The 18,300-nt window shown below is 43.7% G+C and overlaps 1 protein-coding gene across 5 annotated transcripts in view; it reads left to right on the forward strand.

Annotated features, from left to right (window-relative positions):
* The window catches only part of casz1 (castor zinc finger 1), a 76,902-nt gene that overhangs the window by 27,798 nt on the left and 30,804 nt on the right, over positions 1 to 18,300 (forward strand). For 3 of the 5 annotated variants that reach the window (XM_051949111.1, XM_051949109.1, XM_051949112.1), the window contains exons 1-2: positions 29 to 235; positions 14,058 to 14,615. In XM_051949111.1, coding sequence (XP_051805071.1) covers positions 157 to 235; positions 14,058 to 14,615 — 637 coding nt within the window. In that variant the 5' untranslated portion in view covers positions 29 to 156. Of the gene's footprint in view, positions 1 to 27; positions 236 to 14,057; positions 14,616 to 18,300 lie in introns of those variants that run through there. The other 2 variants (XM_051949108.1, XM_051949110.1) reach the window with 2 other exon arrangements.

The following is an 18,300-nucleotide window of genomic DNA, read 5'->3' on the forward strand; positions in this document are numbered from 1 at the left end:
CAAGGAGGGAGGAGAGAGAGAGAGACGGCAAACAGAGGAGGACAGAGTGGGAAAGAGGAAAAGGAGTGAGAAGGAGGAGAGAGGGGAGGGAGAGAGAGACACAGAGGGAGAGAGAGAGAGAGAGCAGAACCTTGGCAGAGAGCAGTTGTGGAGAAAATGCCTTGCTTTGTGGAGAGAATTCTTCCAGGGCAGGAGGGAGAGGTGAGGCAGAGCGCAGAGGGCGGTTTGCTGCCAGGTAAGACTAACACACACCTTCCTCTCTTTCCTCTCTCTCCCTCCCTCCTCCTCCTCCCCCTCCTCCATCCCTCCCTCCCTCCCTCTCTCCCCCCTTCACACACTCACACACACACACACAGGAGTTGAGTGCTACCTCGGGTTTGCTACTATTTGCAGTTGGCATGAGTCAGACACGCATGTGTAGTGATGTGGTGGGTGGTGTCAAAGTGTGTGTGTGTGTGTGTCGGCGTGAGGGAGGGCGTGCACGAGAGCAAGGAAACAACAGGTGTAATGTTTGGCTTTCTGGGAAAATTCAGTTGTTTTTATTTGCACCTGTAGTGCGCTGAACACCGGTAATGTGTGTTTGAATTAGTTTTAATGGCGACTTGTTTCTGCAAAAAGTTTTGTCTGTTGACTTCTCATGCTGGGCCTCATAGCAATCCACTTGTCTCATTTTACAGTTACATCAATGCTATTCAGTGGTAGAAAGTAATATTTGCTTTTATGAAACAAGTGCAGTTATTCAAATACTTGCAGTTTTTATATTTTTCTGCACTTTTACTTTATATTTTATTCTACTTTATAGTTTTCTCAGCTTCGCTTTAGATGACAGTACTGTAATTTTTACAATAGCATTTATTTGAGTTACATTATAATTTAAAATCTCAGGTTCAGGATTTTATGTATATATTTTATATATATAAAATCATATACATATCCTAATGTAATGTTTTCCCCCTCATATATACATATAAGACATGAAAGCTTCTTAAGACTAAATATAGAAATAGTTAAAAAGCACCTAAATCCCTCTGTTCTGCTGTCAAGTGCAGACGTTTTCAGATCTGTCCTGACACAATCTGCGGTGTCGGTCGAGATTGATTTGGCTGTTTAGATACAGATGTTGTGATGGAGAGCTTTGTCATCGGAGGGATTTTCCACTCTGCTGATGTAAACAGTGTCTGTTGAAGAAAGGCTAAAGAGTCCTTTTCTCCCCTGTGGAGACATGGTTCTGAGAGGAATAATCCTCCTTGTGTACAATTAGATTTTCTCCTTTTGGTTAAATAAATACTGTGTCTGTGAACATAAACACAGATTTACATGCGGCGGCCCTGTGGGTGTCTGCCTCTCCAGCAGCCTCCTGCTACAGCCTGGGCCTGATATTTCTTGTTGAGGCAAAGTTGGCCGACTCTAACTTCACGCTTGCTGTTTATTTGTTTTTATAACAAATGGAACCAGCAGAGTGAAAGGTGAAGTCAGAATTGAATTTGGCTTGCGTTACCGTGGCGATCTGGCAACCGCTCCCATGTCCCATAGGACTGCTTTGCAGTGTGCCGGGCGCGTGTGTTTGTTATTTAACTGATGTGTGTGTGTGTGCTACTGCTCTACGCACATACTATGTGTAGGTGTGTGTGTGTGTGTGTGTGTGTGTGTGTGTGTGTGTGTGTGTGTGTGTGTGTGTGTGTGTATACATGTCTCAGAGTAGTGGGTGGTGGTAGCAGCATTCACGAGAGAGACATTTTACTAAGCAGACATTTCCCCCTCTGTTTTCACTCTGACCTGGTAGGAGATTGATGACTGAATTGTGGAGTACATGTTAACAGTAACTGGTGATTTATGAAGATACTTAGGGTAAGTGAGGCCGCACAGGCTGGAGGGGAAGAAAAAGATATAGCCTTTTAAGTTAATGCAAAAATATTGCCTTTTTAAGTAATAATTGTTATTACTACTGCAGGAGCTTGGAGAGAGGTCTGACTTGGACTTGGATGTGCACAAAGTGCATTGTTAAGTTTTTCCTTTTCCGCTGGCCATGTGCCTTCCTTTGTTTCTGGTTTTTCAACTCTGACTCCATCAAACTTTGCAATATTTTTTTTTTGCAAGATAAAAGAATATTAACAAACGTGCATCTCAGTGCTTAAGTGGATAGATGCTGAGACAGATTCATTTAGATAGCTGCATTAAAATATTTGACTTGAAAAACACTACTTTTTCTTGGGTAAACCACAATGGAAAACTTTTCTTGGATGAACCCTTGCACTGCAACAAGTGCACTGTGTGTTTTGGCAGCCCCTCTTAGCCAAAGATCCCTCAGAAAATCCGCATGCAATTTTAGAAGAATCAGATTCTTTCCCTTTTCTTGGCTCATGAACTCGCTTGATATTATGCGCGCACACACACACACACACACACACACACACACACACACACACACTGAATCCTCCTCTCTATTCAAATATGAGATTCAGTCCACTTGGATGTGATCTATAGCATTTTTAAGGAATAAAGCAATTTTAGGGAATATAGAATAGTGCTTCCCCTGGAAGAGGGATTGCTTTCATTTTTTTTCAAGGCACCTCTTAGACTGAGTGAAATGTTTCCCCTGTTCGCTCAGGGACGACTTTATTTCTTACCAGGGATTTAACACTCACTCAGTCCCCTCATAAATACAGCGTCCCTCAGCCCTTTGCTATCCATAACTCATGCACTAACTCTCTAGCTAACTAAACTCATATAGCAGAGCCAACACTTGTTTGTCTTTTACCTCAGCCTTTCTCTCTCCCTCTTCCTCTCTGTCTCTTTTCCTCTTCTGTGCTGATTTATACATGACAGAATCTTCTCTGACTAACGTCTCACCAGGCTCCTGCGCTGATCTCCTTGGCCCACTCGTGGAGTGGGTTTTAGAAGAAATGTGCATTTGAATATGAGCCAGACTAATCTCCTTGAGGCTATTTAGAGTGAGCCTAATGCTCCAAGAATGAGCGAGAACAACACTGGAGAAAATGCGGACATCCCTCTCAGCGTGTCACAACACAGCTCAGGTCTCCAAAGAACGAAGCACGTCTTTGATTTGCTGATGAAAATCTCTCTGTAAGGCAAAGAACATAAAATTCCTACTTTCAAGGCACCTGTTGAAGCTCGAGTCTCTGAAGAAACACCTCTGTGTGGTTTGTTTTTTTGTCTTCATGCTCCTACCTGCAAGAATTTTTAAAAACTCCTTTTCAGCATCTTTCCGCATTAGTACAGCACATAGTCGACATGCAGCAGCTGATAAACTTTCAAGCCATTTAACTTTCAGCAGATGAAAGTGCTCAGGTGGGATATTACAGTGTGGCGGAAGCCTTTAGTGATCTGGTGCCGATTGGCATTTTGGGAGGAGACGGTCTTTCTGGCGTGGTTCCCGTATTGGTTGTTAACAGCCTGCTGGTACCTTCTGTTCTTTCTGTTCAGTCCCACTGGCCCGACACTGACAACTCCTCAAGCATCTGAAGACCCTCTGAAGTCAAAATCGCCCATTTTGATGTCTCATGGCAGTACGCTGTGTTTTGTTGTATTTGCGTCTGAAAACACAGGCCCTGCTTGGAGGAATTACCCTCAGCACTTACTGGCGTCGGATGAGGGGAGGAGGGTAGCGTTCCTATATCCCCCCCCCAACCCTCCCACACCCCCGATCTCCCTTTTCTCCTCGCTGTCCTTCCTTTCTTTTTGATCTCGCCATCAAATCTTCCCCAGTTTTTATGAGTGACGTTTCCCCAAGAGCAGCTTGGGAAATGGCTAGCTGAAGAAGACGTTTGAGAAAATGCGCCTGAGCAAGCTATCACCTTTGATAAAGCCATAGCTCCGCTGGGAGAGGAAGAAGAAAGCTAAAGACTAAGAGCATTGTTGGTAATGAAAAATGCCATGAAAGAGGGAACATCTCTCTGATCCCAGCCTGTTACACCAACAATGTATAGTACAACAGATTCTGCAGTGCTACATCAAGCATTTCTCTGTTGCATGTACCACAATGAGTGTTTGACCCAGATGACTGATCTCAATCTGGGGTACCACACTGTGCCTTTATTGCGGATCAGCTGGGCACCGAATAATCTCATAACACAGCGCTCGCGTATGCACACAAGAGTGGCGCTGGTGCAGCCATCAGCGGTGGCATACCTTCAGCTGTGTCACCAGTTGGCAACCCCCCCCCCAAAAAAAAGAAGAAGAAGCTGGCAAGGCTCTTGAGAGCTCGGTATAAAGAGAAAGAAATGATGGGGAAGTGGAGGGTAGTTGGAGGCACAGAGAGAAAGAAATGTTAGCTTTAGTAATTACTACCTCCACAGAGAAGCAGTGCAGAGGACAGTGAGGCAAGCAAGTGCATGAAGGAGGCCCCGTGTGCAGATAATGAAGGGGTATCATTGTAGCTCTGACAGCGTTAATCTTAGAGTGCTCCACTGTGTGTGTCTGCGTGTGTGTCTCTACTTGTGTGTGTGCCCTATGCAGCATATGTAAATACCGCCGGGGAGTACGGAGGTCGTGGTACGGTGCCGTCGACTCTCGTGCTACCAGTGAGACCGTCCGGCCCACCTGACAGTTTATCCAACTGTGCTGACAGTCGCTGCCTCACACGGCTTCTTGAAGGCAACTCCTGAAACTCCTCAGCCTCTTGTTCTTCCCCATGAAAGCGGCGGGGTAACCTTCCAGCACCCAAACTTGTCTTCTTTGCAGAAAAGCGGAGGGAGAAAAGAGGAAATAGAGGGAAGAGTCGTCCAACTTTTCTTTGTGCCCGCCTTTTTCTTCTTCTCCTTCTTCCTCTACCCATTTGAAGTTGTGAGACACTCATTTAAGCCTCATTGCTCTCAGACACTCAACACACGAGAAAGTGTTATGAATATGTATCAACACAGCATATGGCAGCAGTAGCGCTGGGACTAGGTGTGTCCAGAAGGTAGAGTGCTGCCGATGCATTATTCTCCATTCAAATTACCACGGTAAGAATGCAGCAGGGAGCTGAGAGGTGTTCGCTGTGTCTTTAGACGGGGCAGGAGAGGAACCCGGATCATGCGAAACAGCAGGAGCGAAGGAGCTGTGATGAGCACAGTAGTTGGCCACCTGAGTTTCCTTGATTTGGTGGATTTTTTCGGCAGGTTCAAACCCGGCACACTCTCTGACACGAGTGTGATTAAAAGCGATATTTCTGACACATTAGGATGCGCACAGGAAGTAACCTCCTCTAAAGCGTTCATTATTAGATGCATGACAGACCTGAATATTTATAAAATAGGTTTTAATAATTAATAGCAGCAATCTGCTCCCGTAATTCATCAGATTTGCACTTCAACAGAGTATCCGTTTTCACTTTAAAATAATAATAAGAGGAATATTAATGTTGCAGAAATGTAAAACGGGCAGCTGGTTATAGCGCAAATAGGCAAGCGCTGCATGTTCACTTCTGAGGCTTTTCTTTAACCTGTCACTTTTCAAATAAAATTACATTTTAAGCCGTCGACACTGCGCCGCTTGAAAAAACCTTCAGTTGTTTGTGCTTGACAATTTAGTCAGTGGCGCCTCACAAATGTGGCAAGTCATGAAGATAGAGACGCAGGAAACAAAGTGGGTTTGGTGTAGAATGCAAAAGTAGTCGCTGTGGTTTTATCAAAAGCAAATTTATTTGTTTGAGTCAACTTAGCAGCACTTCCTTTTGTATACTGAGACCCAAAATAGACAGCATTCTTTTTTTCCTGTAAAGCCGCTTTGCTCGTTTCATCGTTTCACAGCTATTTTTTATTTTTTTCCCCCTTATTCTGAGTGCTGTTTTATCACACCTTCAGATTCAGTTACGGCACATACCTCCCTCTTTTATTTTTTGAACTGCCAGAAACATGAATGTTCCTGTTTTAGGTGAAAACTGCCACATTTAGTTCTGCCTTTAGTTCACATTGAACTTTTCAGTTAAAGCTCGCTATTTTGCAGCTGTCACCGACTTCAGTGTTTATTATCCTCGCTGTGGATCAGTTTTTCCTGTGAGTGTGTAGAAATGTCAGCGTGCACATTTGACAGTGTGTGTCTCAGAGCAAATGACGTGACCTGTAGCCACTAGACAGAGAGGAGCAGAAGGAGAGCTCAGAGCACAATGCCCTGCTGTCTACAACCCTGCAAACAGCCGTGCAGCACACATACGCCAAACCCACACTCCGCACTGCTTACAGCCACTGTATTATATACGTTTACAGTAGTTTGTGCACCTTTCCACGCTGCCACAACCACACACAGACACGTACAAGACACTTTCAAATGTCTCGTGTTGCCACAGACCTTATTCTCACATCCATTCTGCTTATTAGAAAAGGAGCAAACTGAAGTTCTGGCAGGGGAGTCGCAGCCACAGGGTCTAAAAAATGTAAATCCCACGAGCAGGAAGACTCATGGCTTCCTGTCTTAGCCCTACAAAGAGCATATTTTGATCAAATTTTAATTACGTTTCATGAGAATGATACTTTGAACAGTGAAAGTGTCGAAGTGAGAGTTTGAAAAAGTAGATTTTATTTTTTTATTTCTTGTTGCAGGGAGCCGTGGGTCATTTTTGGACAGGTAGGGAAGCTGCCCAGGATGACATTTTAACGGGCACCTGTGATTCATTCTACTACATTTAAAGTCCAAAAGAGGAAAGTCTGTCAGGCAGAGCAAATGTTTTAATGGTAGCCAGGGATCGATGTTGTCAGTGCAGGCATCCTGTCTGGAAATACATGCTATTTTTTTTTTTGTTTTAGGATAATGTCACCTCCTTCTTTCTTTTCAAGGAGAGAGGAGAAAAAAAAGAGCATAAAGGGAGGAGAAAGAGAAGGAGGTCATCAGGATCTGTTGCAAACATTCCAAACCAGCCTGAATTTAGGGGAAATTGCTTTAAAAACTTTGACACGCAGCCTCGTTCACGAGGCCCCTCGTATCTGAAAAACAAATTTGAAACGTAACCTTGGAAATCAATTAAGAAGTCCCCGGGAGCTGGAGGAAAAAAGAAGGGTAAGGTCCACCCTTCTTTTTCCTTCCCCCCCCCTCCCTGCTTGTCTTTTCCTCTCCTCTACTTAACAGGGACTTGGATCTGCCCATCACAACGCTGCCTCGTGTGAAGAGGCTTTGTCAGCAGGGGCTTTATTTAATTTTTTTAACGGCAGAGGGCCTTATATGCTGTCAAAATGTCTTAAGAGTCTTATTAAAGAAATGCCACAGCTCATTTCCTTGTAATGCAATTCATATGCTGGTGAAAGGGGGCATGTCTAAAGATCTAAACAGCTTTGCTTTTTAGGCTTCACATTAGGGGTTATCTGTGAGGGCTTGTCATTGATTGACATTATCTGGCCTGACAGGGCCTCATATCAAGGTTAACCTCATGGACAAAAGTGCCACCCGCACGGACACACAAGCACACCCACACTTGTAGTCAAATAAGGCACGCTCGCCTCTACTTCCTGTTGCTACGTACATGCGCCGGCTTCATCTGTGTGTGTGTGTGTGTGTGTGTGAGCCAGGTGGAGATTTCCAGACTTAATTGATAACTAATGGAGCAGCGTGTGCTGAGTTTACCCTGGAGGATTGACACTGTGTTAGTGTGTGTGTGTGTGTCCTGTGGAAAGTAGAAGGGGGTAGGTGCTGGTAAGAGGGTGCCGATGACTTACTCAGCAGCAGCAGCATTGGATTCTGGTAAATTAAATAAGGCTCCGAAGATAATAACACGGAGTGACACACACCAGTCTGGAGGCTTTTGACCTCTTAGGCAAGCAGGCCGTTCACTTCACTACAGAAGAAAGTGTGCGGCTAACACTGCATGAGCACAACACACACAAAAACTCACACGCACACACACATGCATCTCCCCTTCTCCCTCCCAACAAGCCACAAAGGCAAAGAGAGATCCCCGTGACCAAAATACAACTGAAGCAGTTAATCTGTACAGATATTAGCTCAAGGGCCCTTGAGAGGTGCACCGCTGAGCCCCTTCTCCACTGTACTACCCACACTGCCTTGCTCCCGCACCGAGCACAGCAACCATGAGGGAGGGACACAGGGGTCGTCTGCTCATTTACCATGGCGGTTGGCTTATCAAATTGCACTCCTGGTGTCTTGAAAGCGAGCCTCAAAACAAAGCTGCAAGAATAAATTTCCCTGGTTTCAGTCTGTGGGAAGCATGGGACTGTACGCGATTGTGTATTTTTTAAAAGCTCCACTTTTTCGCCTGGCGCGCCACGCTCGCAGATGAAGTCGTCATCTGGTGCCAGCTGTGAGTCCAGATTTGACGTACAATTTTAACAAGTTAGCCGCGTGTCCCGTGCATTACCCTAAGCAGCAAACTGAATAAAAGTTGGCTGTTTTGGTACGTAGCTGTCAGAGTGATTCTTGTCACTCATGTCAGATTGTTTTTTTTTCTCTCCCTTAGACCATTTTAGATTGCTTGCCCTCTGTTCTGGAAAATACCATAATTACCCTGTTTGTGATGAAGCCGGAGGGCGTATTTGTCCTTAGATCTCAACTTTCCTGCCTGATTGCCCTCAAGTTCAGTTGTCTTTCCTCTTCCATCTGTGCTTGAAATATACATTGTTTTTCTTCAGCCATTGTCCTGTGCTGTGAGTGTGTTGCCGGGGCCCGTTTTGCGTCTTTGTCTTTGTCCTGCAGTGTCTTGTTTGTGTTTTTGCGGTGGTGTGACGGGAGCGTTGCACTTGGCTGAGGGCTCATGTTTGATAACAGCCCCGTGGATGGCGCTGAAGTGAAATAGTCCAAACGGGTCCTTCAAGGTCAGTAGCCCCAGAAAGACAGCAGACAATGTGCAAGGTCACATTCTAGACTAAAAGCAATAAGTGCTTTATTGATAAAAAAAAAAAAAAAAAACAAGTAGGCAGATGTGCAACCAACTGATTAATAATAAAATAGATCTGTGAGAGAGAGGAGGGAGGACAGGGGGAGGGCAACGGGGGGAGAAGACAGCTACCTCCTGACTGTATGTGTCAGTGTACTGTATGTGTGTACAGTAGCTCCGCAGCAAAACATTGATCTTGTTCTAAAACCTAAAAAAAATCCAATAGAAAATCCATCGGTTTAAAAAAAAGAACAAAATGTGACAGATTGGTGCTGGTGGCAGTTTCCCGAGTGCACAGCCTCTTTCTCTCCCTCCATGCCTGAATCATTTCCGATCATGACTGCAGTTTGTGTGATCTGTAAAGTACAGTGCGAAAGTGCTGTTTCAAAGAAGATCACAAGCAGCTCCTGTTTTGACAGTAATCTCCATATCACATATATCTCATCAGCATCATGTTTTATGACACAGACAACCGTAGGTTCCTTTTTTTCCCTTTCAGTCACTTTGTGAACAATGCGCCTTTTATGCCGTGCCCACAGTGCCATTATCTTTTTATGAAAATAAGCAGAAGGTATTGGACTGTCGTCATCTTTTATGTGCCTTTGTCGTCCTTTCTCTTGTGCTCTCTCTATCTCCTTTTCTTTCTCCTCCCCAACCTGGCAAACCTGCCAAGTGAGTAGAGCTCCATAGTAGATCAGTCATGAGCAGATTTAGATTCGAGGAGGGGAAAGCCGAGTCCCTCTCCCAGGCAAACTTGTTTCTTTAGGAAGACTCTGAGGAATGAAAGAGGTGGTAGATTTCCATATGCTCTGCCACCCCTTCCCTCCACTGATCACCTACAGTACCCCCCCACCCTTCTTGTTCCTTAATAGTGTAAACCCGCCTTTACAGCCCCCTTTCTAAATCCCTTCTCTGCATAAACTTCTCCTCAGATGTGCCCACCCCAAACCCCCATCTATCAACTAGTTGGCAATGGCATTGTTTTTAATCATCAGAACCTCAAAATTATTATTATCGCTTCTGATGCGGCAATTAAAACTTCAGGTCAGAGGCACAACGAGCGGTGATCAGCAGCCGAGCTGAGAAGTTTTAATTAGACGATCAGAACCATTAATGCACAAAAAAAGGTGTGCGCTGGGAAATTAACGGGAACGTCTTAATCAGGGTTAGCGACTCCGAAGAGGAGTCAAGTGAACAGAGAGCAAAAAACAAATCATTTCCGCACCACTGGGACAAAACTCAATTAAATATGCATGCGGAAAAATGGAAATTTCTCAGCATCGGCTGCACCGACTGTTAGAAAACTGTGGCAAAATCTCACGGTGGGGTCGGCGACCTGCTTATTGTTATTCTTCTGTAATAAAAATGAGAGAGGGGCCAGATGCTGGGGTCTGGGTGCAGTGGCGTAGTTGTCCATCAGTGGCTTTCCGCTTGACTTCCTTGCGGCTGCCGCAGCCTCTCTACCATGCAGAGGGAGGAGAGAGAAAGAGAGAGAAGAGGAAAACATCCTCTTCCTGCAAGCCGTAAATTTACAAAAATAAAAACATGGTAATTTTCAAGTGTGTCTGTGTATGTTTGCCGGTGTGGCTCAGTGATTTCCCTGAAACACACGTGCACTCTCTCGCACATACATCTCCCCAGAGCCGCAGACATGAAAGGTTCACTGAGCTACACACTGGGAGCTGCAGCCTTGTCGATTAATCTGCCAAAGGTTCATAAACTTATAACTGGACTATTTTAAAGAGCTACTGCGACTCTCGATTGCATATTGTAAAATAATCCTGAGCTGAACAGACATCTCCCAGACCCTGTTTGTATTAATTAACTTGAGATATTGCGGGGGGTTTGTCCCTGTGTCAGTCATGTTGGAGCTCAGCAGGAATCTACAAGAGGCCCTGTATCTGTGTTTGATTAGTTGGAGAGATAAGCTTCAGTTTAAACAGGTAATATCTACCTCTCTTATATACAGACCCCTCCTGCGTGCTGCGTTCCATACAAACTGAAACACACTGCAGGGAGTTGGTGGGTTTGTGGGGCAGCGCTGCTCTCTGGATTGACAACGAAGCAGAGTTATTCAATTTTCTGTATTTTCGTACATGCGACTTTGACATCCTCCATACTGTGATTACACAGGCAGCTTGGACGTCGGCTGCCCGGTCTCGTATGTCAGAGAGAAGTAAAGCCATGACCCTGCCAGTCACGACCGTTGTTAACTCCCACATCCTTTACCCGTAGCTGCCTTGATTACAGTCTGTGCACGTTCACACAAATAATGCACTTCCAACAGCGTTATTAGGATTTGAAACACCACTTGATTGGGCATGATATCATTCTGGCACACAAACAGACACTCCGCATCAAAAACCAACAAGACCTGTGGGGCTTGGAGCTGTGGAATAGTTAGTTTGTGAGTGCGAAGGGCTAGACTTGAATACAAGCCGTGTCATCTCGGCTCTGAGAAGAAGCAGAGCCCCGCAGAACTTGCACTTGTGCCCTGATGCACTTATTTTTGACCGAAGATGAAAAAGAACCTGACACAGTCCAAATGTATTCAAAAATAGTTTCTCGACTTTTTCCCCAGGTTTTGGCCTTATACAGACACTATACGGAGCTCCTTTGTGGTCCTGCACTGTTTCCAGTAAAAATAATGTCACCGTTAACATAAGCAGTTGGAAAAATTAGTTTCAGCTGTTGTGTTCACATTCAAACCTGCCTGTTTTTTTTTTTTTCCTTTCCAACTCCCAGTGCTTACTGAGGTGTCTCCTCCTTGACAATTAGCACACCAGGCTAAAACAGACTGTAAATAATGTCCGATGCATGTGACAGTGTTGTTTTTCTTACTGATATTCATTAATAAGGCAGAATGCTTACTGGACTCTCAGGGAGGTGGGGGAGTCGGTCCCAGAGGGAAAAGTTGTTCTTTCATGTAGGTCCCCACAGATTTTATCTCATTGTACGCTATCATGCACACAAACGACTTGAGGTAAACAGCTTAGCGTTACCATAGCAATCCTTATTGTAAGCAATGGCAAAAAGCTGCTGTGGACAAAAACCCGCAGCATAAATAATAGTTCAGACTGCTTCCATAAACCGTTGAACCATAGCATGTTCCTCCTCAGGGGGAAGCTCACAATATTTAATTTGTTTTAAATCACGCCCCTACTTTTAAAAAGAAAACACTGAATATGTGCTTAAGATGTCTGATAATTCAGTTTGAGGCCTGTTTAGATACTCAGACGGCAGCACGTGGTGCTCCACTCGTGCTCCTTATTGTTAACAGAAAATCATACATAAATAGGCACTAATGGAAAGAAACAACTGCGTAGGGGTCATTTCCTACAAGGAGCTTGAGATTGCAATACAAAGGAAATCGGTAGTTAAAGCATGAAATACTGAACGCAGTAAACAGAAAAAATGACCTCCACAGCAACACCCAAATGACCTCAATCTTCCTTTGGAGAGTATTTCTGAGGCAAAAAAAAACTTGAAAATTTATGTCTTCCACTTCCTAATAGTTTTTCCAGCTGATATTTATTTTTTTTCCAAATTGCTGTCTTCTAAAAGGTGACCCTTTCACCCCCGCCTGCAATTGTCTAACACTAAATTGTACAGTAATGCGCCTCTGATATGCGGCCCCCTCAAAACTACATAATTCCTGAAGTCATTGTTTCAGAGAGGAAGCCTGCAATGTAAATACAGTAACTGAGAAAGCATGTGTGGGTAGCGCGGGGCTGCATTGTCTGGCGATGGGGTGATCTGTAAACTCCTTCAAATTGCATATCCTCTAATGATTCCACAGCTTTGCAAAAGAAAATGAAAACAGGATTTTATGTTGCACCGATGTGATTTACATAATGCCGGCAATGGCTCACACATGATTGTGCTTGGCTTTATGGCTGAGGGAAAATGAAGAGGCTCGTGCTCGTTGATATAGAAAGTGAATTGAGTCTTTAAGATAGAACTTTGTTACCTCTGATATCACTCATTTTTCTCCAACGAAACCGGGTGTCCGTAAGTCAATATTGTGTATTATCTTAACCGTGGTGTGGCTGAGTTAAGATTCAATACAGAAGAAGAAATATTTCTGCATCGTGTTCAACTGTTTTCACAGAGCCTAAAAGCTGAATAAAATACAGATGCTTTTTGGATTTCATAAATACTGCATACTTAGAGTCACCTTCTCCTTACTGAGTTTACAAATTGTCCCGCATACGCTGTTGGAAGGTGAACTTTGGTGGCTCTGGAAATAAAGTGAAAGGTAACAGAGTGCAGTTTCTGCCCTAAAAAGGCAGCTCTGGATATGGAATGCCACAGGCAGCTGTTCCTGCCTCATCAGAGGACATGTTATAAAGATAGCCCCACTTGGGTTGAAATAATGCCACCCATTCCTGCCCCAAAGCACACTCTGTCATGTGCCATTGTTCAGAGAGGCTGCGCTGGGGGACAAAAATGCAGCGACTTGTTAGGATATATGATGTCTTCTCAGGTAGAAATGTATAAAAACACAGAAACTGCAACATTTTTATATACATGGCACATTATTTTACTTTTAACGAACCGAAACCAGCCGCCTCCACGGAAACAGCCGTTGGTCTAATCTCACTGAATAGCCAACATGAGATCACGGCTCCAAAAAGCCTTAAAGTGCTCAGCGTTTTCACTCCACATCCTGACAGCTTTAACGCTGTGCAGCCCCCCACTCAGTGGCAGGACCACAGCCTCTTGAGGTGAGAGTGAAGATAACATTTCACAGGGTCTCTATAGCGCTGTCATGTGAGGATTATGTAGCCGTGTATTTGCTGCTTGTAGTACCGTAGGGGGTCTGATACCTATCTGCCTGTGGTTTCAGCTGCTTGTGCTTTTTTTCCCTCTTTTTTTTTTTCATCACCGTGTTAAACTCTGACCAGAGGACTGTGACTTAGAAAGATATGTACAGTATCTGTGTGTGTCCTTCCAGTCTTGCGCTGTTATTATTAAGTGCTTTTGGATGTTAAAAATAGCAGCAGTCACTGTTGTCTGTGTCAGTTTGTTTTTCCATTGTGATGTGTAAAATCAGAACAAGTTACTGACATGGAAAAGCTGGTTCAAACTTTGTCTGTGGTGGTGCTGAAAGCACGGCTGGTCGTTTCAAAAACTGGGTTCTCTTACAGCGGGGTTGTATTTCTTAAATTGTGACACAGATGATTGCAACACCTTCAGCCAGTCTCATGTCTGTTTTTTCTCTTGTTTCCTTCAGCTGAAAGGAGTTTATGCACTGAAACGACCTCAGGAAAATCCAAGATGGCCGCCAAAAGGAAAGGTGGCCTAAAACTCAATGCTATCTGTGCCAAGCTGAGCCGCCAGGTGGTGTTCGACAGCAGCTCCCAAAACGCAGAAGGTGACCAGAGCGTAGCAGAAAACAGTGAGCGTGGCAGTTCCCACTGCGATGACGAGACCAACTTCCCCGAGAGCCTGAGCCTCAATCAGAGCCTAGAGGAGGACCAGAAGAGACGCGAGGCCATCGAGAAGTGGGTCAACGGCGAGTACGGTGATGAGCCGCCGATCCCCGAGGATGAGCAGGAGAGCGAACTCAAAGTCAGCAATGACGAAGACTGCCCCCCTGAGGGCGTGTACATGGTACAGCCCAAAGGCTGCAGCGATGACGAAGACAACGCCGAGGAGGCCGAGCCCGTGGCGGCGTCTCAGGACGGCAGTTACCATGACGACAAAGAAGCTGACGAAAGGACTTCAAAAGACAACGCTTACATGCCGCCAAGCGAGGCCCAGAGTCGCCAAGCACCTTTCTCCTCTCCAGGTACATTGTGACTCCAATCGATTCTCTTCTATTGGTAGTGTGATTTATACTTGACCCTCCTTATTCATCTTAAACCAACAGTACCTTTGCCCTTAAAAACATTCCACTCCACAGTATTAAGGGGCAAAGGCTTAGATAGAGGAGAGGTGACATTGCCACATCCACATAAGCTTAAGTGTGCCCATTATTGGAAAGAGACGCTCTAGAGTTACATTATGAATAGCCAGTGACATTATTACTCTAAAGACAGATTCAACTGGCAGGCCAGGGGGGAAAACAGGAACTTGTGTGTGGTTAACTGTACGAAGAAATTCATAAATGGAGTAGGCTTACAACATAAGGCATTTAGGCGTTTATGCATTCGCCCAGCAGCTGAGGGCCAAGAGCGCATGGCAGGGCCAGGCTAAGCTTCATATTACACCCAGGATTACATATTGAGTCTTTGATTTTTTCCCTAAGCTCACTAAACTTAGCCACTGCTTCAAGCTCCTCTATTACATGGAAGACTCTTTCCGTTTCTTTTTTGTTTTGTTTTGATTTTTAGCAGTTGTCAAATCCATGAGATCAGTTGTCAAATAAAGTCAGAAATAGGGAAGTCAATTTGCACGCACTTGTTAATATCTTGTCACCGATGACAGTTAGTGTTTCAGGTTTTTCTTTTGTCAGCAGAGACGAGCATATTTTAATAAATTCCTTAACACTGTGTGCTCTTGTAAATGACTCTCAGTAACCCGTGTTTAATTGTGACATTATGTTCCCTCAGTATAATTCACTGATTATCAAATAGATAAAGCTGGCACAGGCTTCCAACAGTCGTTCTGAATGAGGGTGAGCGTGTGTTAACGGCACAAACAACCTTTTAAGAAAGTGCTGTTTAGCTTTATACACTTTGTGACCCTTGAAACTAGATGCAGACGCACTGTAGGAGACATTGGCCTTGTATAGCAGAAGTTAAAACACAGAGCTGTAAAAAGCAGGAAAAAAAGCTCGGTTATATGAATAGATAAAGCCTGTTTCGCAGACAGACACAGTGAGAGAGAAAAAAAAGGCAATTTGCAGGTGAGACCGGTTGTTGCGGTACAAAAACAAGTTTTGTTTTGTGCTTGCTCCCCTCAGTTTAACAGTTTTTCGGGCTTTCATCTCGGTGTAGGTATGTAGCTCAGAGTCATGTACACATGCTTCTTTTGTCTTCATTTCTTTTTGTTTGCACCAACTGTACAGCAGCAGCAGTTTTGGCCGCACACAGAATTGGGGGCAGGGTTTTTTTTTCAGTAAATGAAGCAGGTTTCATTTCAGAAGCAAATGAAAAAAGGCTTTGTGGTTTTAATTAGTCATTTTGTTTATTTCATGGCCACAGACGCAAAAAAAAAGCCCGTCTGTAAATATGTATTACTGTTGTGCAGCGGCAGGCCTACACCTTTCCCTCCGCCGGTTGCCTCACTACTTTAAAATCTCACAACAAAGCCCTTGTTTGAAGACTGAGGGGAGAGCACGCTGCATCAGTTGCAAATCTTGTCTTTAGAGTTTTTATTTTTTTCCCGAGTTGCTCTTTGTTGATTGTAACTAGGGCATCTATATTGCCATGTTTCTGCTCAGCTCACAATTAAAACATTTTTTCCCTCCCTTTCCGTCTTTCTCTCTCTCTCTCTTTCTCTCTCTCTCTCTCTCGCCGCTGTCTTTCAAAGGCTGATGTGGAGTGCACATAATTATGCATATAAACATAGTGGCTTAATTATCTCTCACAACATCAGTGACAATGTAATTAACAAACATTGCAAGATCAATGAGAGAAACTGCGACCTTCAAAACATTTAACTCCTCACATTGAGGCATCGTGCGGATTTCCTATCAGTGCAAAACCCCAGAATACTTTTCCTAGATAATTTAGATGTCGCATTAGAGCCCTCGTAAGCCAGTCAATGGAAAAAAACCAATGAATAAAAACTATGAAAGCAATGACAGAGATGCTCATAGCGATGGATCAAACAGGCTTGACCATGACTTCCATTTGCAATTCTGGGTTCACTGTAAAAGGTTATTGTTCATTTCAAGCTATTTCAAAGCCCCTCTATTTACTGCCTGTTAATTAACCAACCAAACAGTGAGGAAGTTTGAAGCTTTTTTTTAATATGACAAATTGCTCCTAACTAATGCACATAATGTCATTTATTTAAAGTAAGTGTTTATTAGCAGACCAGTGTCCATTTGAACAGAACACACTTCAACAAATTCACTGACATGAACATAAGTAGCGTTTTAAAATGAGCCACACTGTTCAAAACTCAACTGCAACTTATTTCATGTGTTTTTAACAAAATTATGTATTATGCTCTATTTGCAAAGTGTTCAGACCTTAGGTTGGTCCATATTTAGCCCCTAGCATGCATCTTTATCTTCACCAACACCTCTGCTGCTCAGTCCTGCTAGCGCTGAAGCTATGCCACACTGATGGCCATGTTTGGTCTGCAAAAGGAGATATAATGCCCACTTGTTATCATATCCCGGAGAGAAAATGTCGCCTAATTGCCTCAAACATAGACAAGGCAGGTCTGTGTTGGATTTTGCTTGCCTGAAGTGTCAAGATTAGGAGCCACCGACACCAGAGAGAGTGCAGATGTCCTGGCGAACATGGGAAACTGATGAAGGTGGAAGAAAAAGAGAGGTTTATTTATTTGACAGGGTTAGGTGGTAACATCAGTGGTGCGGCCAATTTCACTTTAACCCGTGCACCAAAACTCCCAGCTGGTGTTACATGACATTATTAAGAGGCAAGCCAGATAGTGCTTGAGTAGAAAACTCATTTACATGGTGTTTTAGAAAGGTTATCTGCTGTCGGTCCCAGTCATAATCCCTTCAAGTTCAATCATTTGCCTTCCATTGATAGCGTGTCACATGGCTCTGCTGATGAGCAAAGAGACTCTGCTAATTTTTTTTTTTTTTTTTTTAGGAGAAGGTGATTATAATGCCCTCAGCAGATATGAAAAAAAATGGATATGTTGCTCAGAAACTACTAGTCTCTTTGCAATAATTAGCAATCGACTCTGCCGCTAAAATTCTAGATTTTTTTTTTTTTGCTTTAATTTACTCCAAAGAAACAATCAGCAGTCCTGAACCTGTTCACACAACATTTATATTAGTGATTAAAATGAGATTTAATATATTCCATTTGGAAAATTTTGAAATTGATTTGTTTATTCTGTCACTTTTTAAAATATATTATTCTTCAGTCGGTACAGTGTATTTCCTTTTTCTCACTCATACCAGCGTGGGCGGGTCTGCCACTAACTTTAGAGCTATATGATATACTGTGACCTGAGATGCCCTTATAAATACAGTAGTAATAAAACCCAACCAAGGACTAAGGTTATCAACACCTAAATGAAATTAAGAGAATGTGTACCCAAATGACATTTAAAATGAACTTGTTCAAAGGTTTCTGCTGATCTTTTATGGCACGCCTCATTATCAGCTCAGCCACTAAAGGAAAGATAACACGTAGGTATAGAATAAGCTATTGTACTGCACGTTAAACGGTCGCGCATACAGCGTGTCACTCTGTGGTTTCAGTACATGTGAAAACACGGTAGATTTGATAAAACGATCTGTGGCAAACACGTAGGTATTTTCTCTCAAATACCTGATCTATTTCTCTTCAATTTTTCATGCCGCTTCGACCCACCAGATC

Source organism: Acanthochromis polyacanthus, chromosome 6, assembly GCF_021347895.1.
Source record: "Acanthochromis polyacanthus isolate Apoly-LR-REF ecotype Palm Island chromosome 6, KAUST_Apoly_ChrSc, whole genome shotgun sequence".
NCBI lineage: Eukaryota > Metazoa > Chordata > Actinopteri > Pomacentridae > Acanthochromis > Acanthochromis polyacanthus.